This window comes from Brassica napus, chromosome A9 (genome assembly GCF_020379485.1).
Source record: "Brassica napus cultivar Da-Ae chromosome A9, Da-Ae, whole genome shotgun sequence".
NCBI lineage: Eukaryota > Viridiplantae > Streptophyta > Magnoliopsida > Brassicales > Brassicaceae > Brassica > Brassica napus.
The window spans coordinates 29,921,417-29,924,091 of NC_063442.1; the positions used below are offsets into that span (position 1 = coordinate 29,921,417).

A 2,675-nucleotide genomic window follows, 5' to 3' on the forward strand; every position below is an offset into this window, starting at 1 on the left:
TAGTAAAGTGTCAAAAAACTTTAAACCAAAAGTCATTAGCTCATCTAAAAATTTCTGCTTTGGCCACTATATCAGAGGTATTTAATTCGAGTGACCGCTTGAGATAAAACAAATATTACATGATGTGGTTTTGGACTTGAAGGATTACAGGATTCGATCCCGAACTTCGTGGTATTTACAAAAAAATACTAAAAACTAGGACATAAACTTTGGTTGCATTTCATTTATAAATTTACTAGGTGCGTAGCCCCGCGCAAGCGCGGGGACGTTGACAAATGGATGTATTGTTGTAGTTTAAAAATCAAAGTCTCATACATTGTTGAGCAACGCAAAACTATATGAATGTATGTTGTAGGTGATAGAGTCGTAGTGTATTAAGAAACGTAAGGAGAAAAGGTGACAGAGTAATTGAGTGTGTAGTTTTCATAAATTAGTATATAATTAATGTACATGAAAGTACGGGTGAAATGTATTGAAATCTAGTGTACCAGGAATGCTTTAGAAGAACACGGAATCGAAGGCAACGTGAATAAAACAGGTTGCATTTTGTCTCATAAAACACTAAATCACGTCAACCCTTTTTAATTAATAAAATAGTTGTTCTCCGAAGAGGTACGTAAAAGGCTTGTTAAAAAACCTGGAAAAAAGGAAAATATATAAAAGTGAAACATAGAAAATGCATAGTAATATTTGATATTGTAAAGAAACAGGAGCAGGGTTGGGTCGACGGTGTGGCAGCTTCGTATCTTCACTCACGGGTGTGTGTATTGCCAACCTCTTCTTCCTTAACTCCCTCTGGATGTGTGTCATCCTTTAGACCTTCAACTTCGGTGCTGGTAGAAGCAGATGCTTGGCCAATTTCCCTTTCAATAAATGGAGCTGCCTTGGGGTTGGAAGTCTGGAAAAGAGTTGAACAGTGAAAGTGGGGTTGTCTAGAGGGGAAGTAAACGGGGGCACACATATTTGGAAAATATTTTCCAGCAAATTTTGCATGGCATTGTGGGAGTTGCTCGCTGCCACCACTATTTATCTGCAGCGGATGTAAGAATTGAGTTGATTGGCAATTGTTTTACAATGTAATATTTTCGGGAAAAATTGTCGGAGGTAAGAACACACCTCATTTAGAGTAAGAGCAGCTGCAGGTAGGTTAGTGAGTTGAAGCATTTCTCTGTCGAAGACCACAAAAGTGGCATTATCATTTGCATCATCAACTTATACTTCTACTTGGTACCTGTAGTGAAGAGTAACATTAGTGATCAGTATGAGTAGGATACTATCTAATAATCATACATATACAATTTTGCTATAAAAACTTCTTACTTTACAACACCCGTGGCGTTAAGATTAACACAGCGGTTGCAATGGGGAGACTGGTCTGATTTGTCTAGTTTCCTGCTGCACCCAGTGCATGAGACATAGTACCAGTTGTTATGCTTCAAGACCTCAACGATCCTAAGTCTACAAAACCTGAAAATAATGAGTATTTCGTGTATTATGAGTCTACAAAACCAGCGAAACAACATTTTCAACATATATAACAAACTTGCAAATTTTTTGGGATTCACGGTTGTGACCACCATAACAGTCTGGGTTCTATCACCTGAGCTGATGAGGCCCCTAAACATTGCTGCAGCTTCGTCCCATAAAGAGAGATACACCACAACAGTCCTGTAATACATATTGAAATAAATGATGACTATAATGATGCAATATGTTAAAGAGTTTAATAGATCACGGCAATGTAGACTTACGGTTCGATGACGAAGCAGACCACAACTCGAGTCATCACTTGAGCGTCCTTAAGGTCTGAACCTTGGACAAAATGAATTTTCCCAACAACATCTGACAGGTGATAAACAGATTACTATCTCAGTAACAAATCAGCAGAATTTACACAAAATAACCCAACACAAATACAAAACAAACCTGGGAGTTCAAAGCGTGAAACTTTAACGATGGAACCACTTCGTAAACATGGACGGTAGTGGGTGGTGCGAGCAGCAAGGAAATCCATGGATCACGAAGTTCTGGAAACCAAAATAAATATTTTACTTAAATCATTGGGCGTTGTCAGGAAAAAAACTATGATCCAAAAATAAAATGCGTGTTATTAAAATACCTTCTCATCAAGGAGAAGTAGAGTGACTCCCATGAATTCACCATGCTTCTTGATGTTTTTGGAGTCCCAGAAACGGAGCAGAAGAGCAACAATGAACTGGGCAGATCTACCGAGCCGGAGAACGTCGAAGGCTGCTTGTGCAACAATGGCATCAGAGGAAGACATTTTCTCAGAATCTCTCTACGCTCGACAAAAAAATATAGACTGAAAGTGATAGCAAAGGTTCATCCACCTCTCAACCATCTCCTATTTATAGATTCGACGGAGAAGTAACGAAGAGGTCGAAATCGTTACAAAGTTTAATGATTTAAAGTTTAATCGTTATTGCTGAATTTAAAGAAAACATTGAACTTGAAGGAATGTCAAGAGATGAGAAAAGAAACTCTGAAGATTAAGAAAACGGAGACGGCGAGGTGAACTGTGGATGAATGAAAAGGATGAAGCCCTAATCGAGAAAAGTAAGAAACGCTGCGTTTACATGATTTACCATTTAATCAGACCAAACAGAAACAATCCCCGACCAACCCATCATCTCCGTATTAAGCAAACCACAACA

General features: G+C 38.5%; 1 protein-coding gene across 5 annotated transcripts; it reads right to left on the bottom strand.

Annotated features, from left to right (window-relative positions):
• Positions 1-566: 566 nt before the first annotated feature.
• On the bottom strand, positions 567-2,675 carry LOC106347164. 5 transcript variants are annotated; one of them, XR_007316329.1, is made up of 7 exons: positions 2,120-2,630; positions 1,927-2,027; positions 1,752-1,842; positions 1,544-1,668; positions 1,321-1,458; positions 1,117-1,231; positions 567-1,030 (listed from the first exon to the last, which is right to left on the bottom strand). XR_007316329.1 is itself a non-coding variant. In XM_048740161.1 (7 exons), exons 1-5 carry the CDS (start codon positions 2,269-2,271, stop codon positions 1,436-1,438), a joined length of 438 nt encoding a protein of 145 aa, XP_048596118.1. In that variant the 5' UTR covers positions 2,272-2,675; the 3' UTR covers positions 567-1,030; positions 1,117-1,231; positions 1,321-1,435. The 5 variants fall into 5 exon arrangements, 2 of the variants coding, with proteins under 2 accessions (XP_048596118.1, XP_048596119.1); XR_007316328.1 differs by having other exon boundaries at positions 1,601-1,668; positions 2,120-2,623; XR_001270658.3 differs by having other exon boundaries at positions 1,321-1,467; positions 1,601-1,668; positions 2,120-2,608.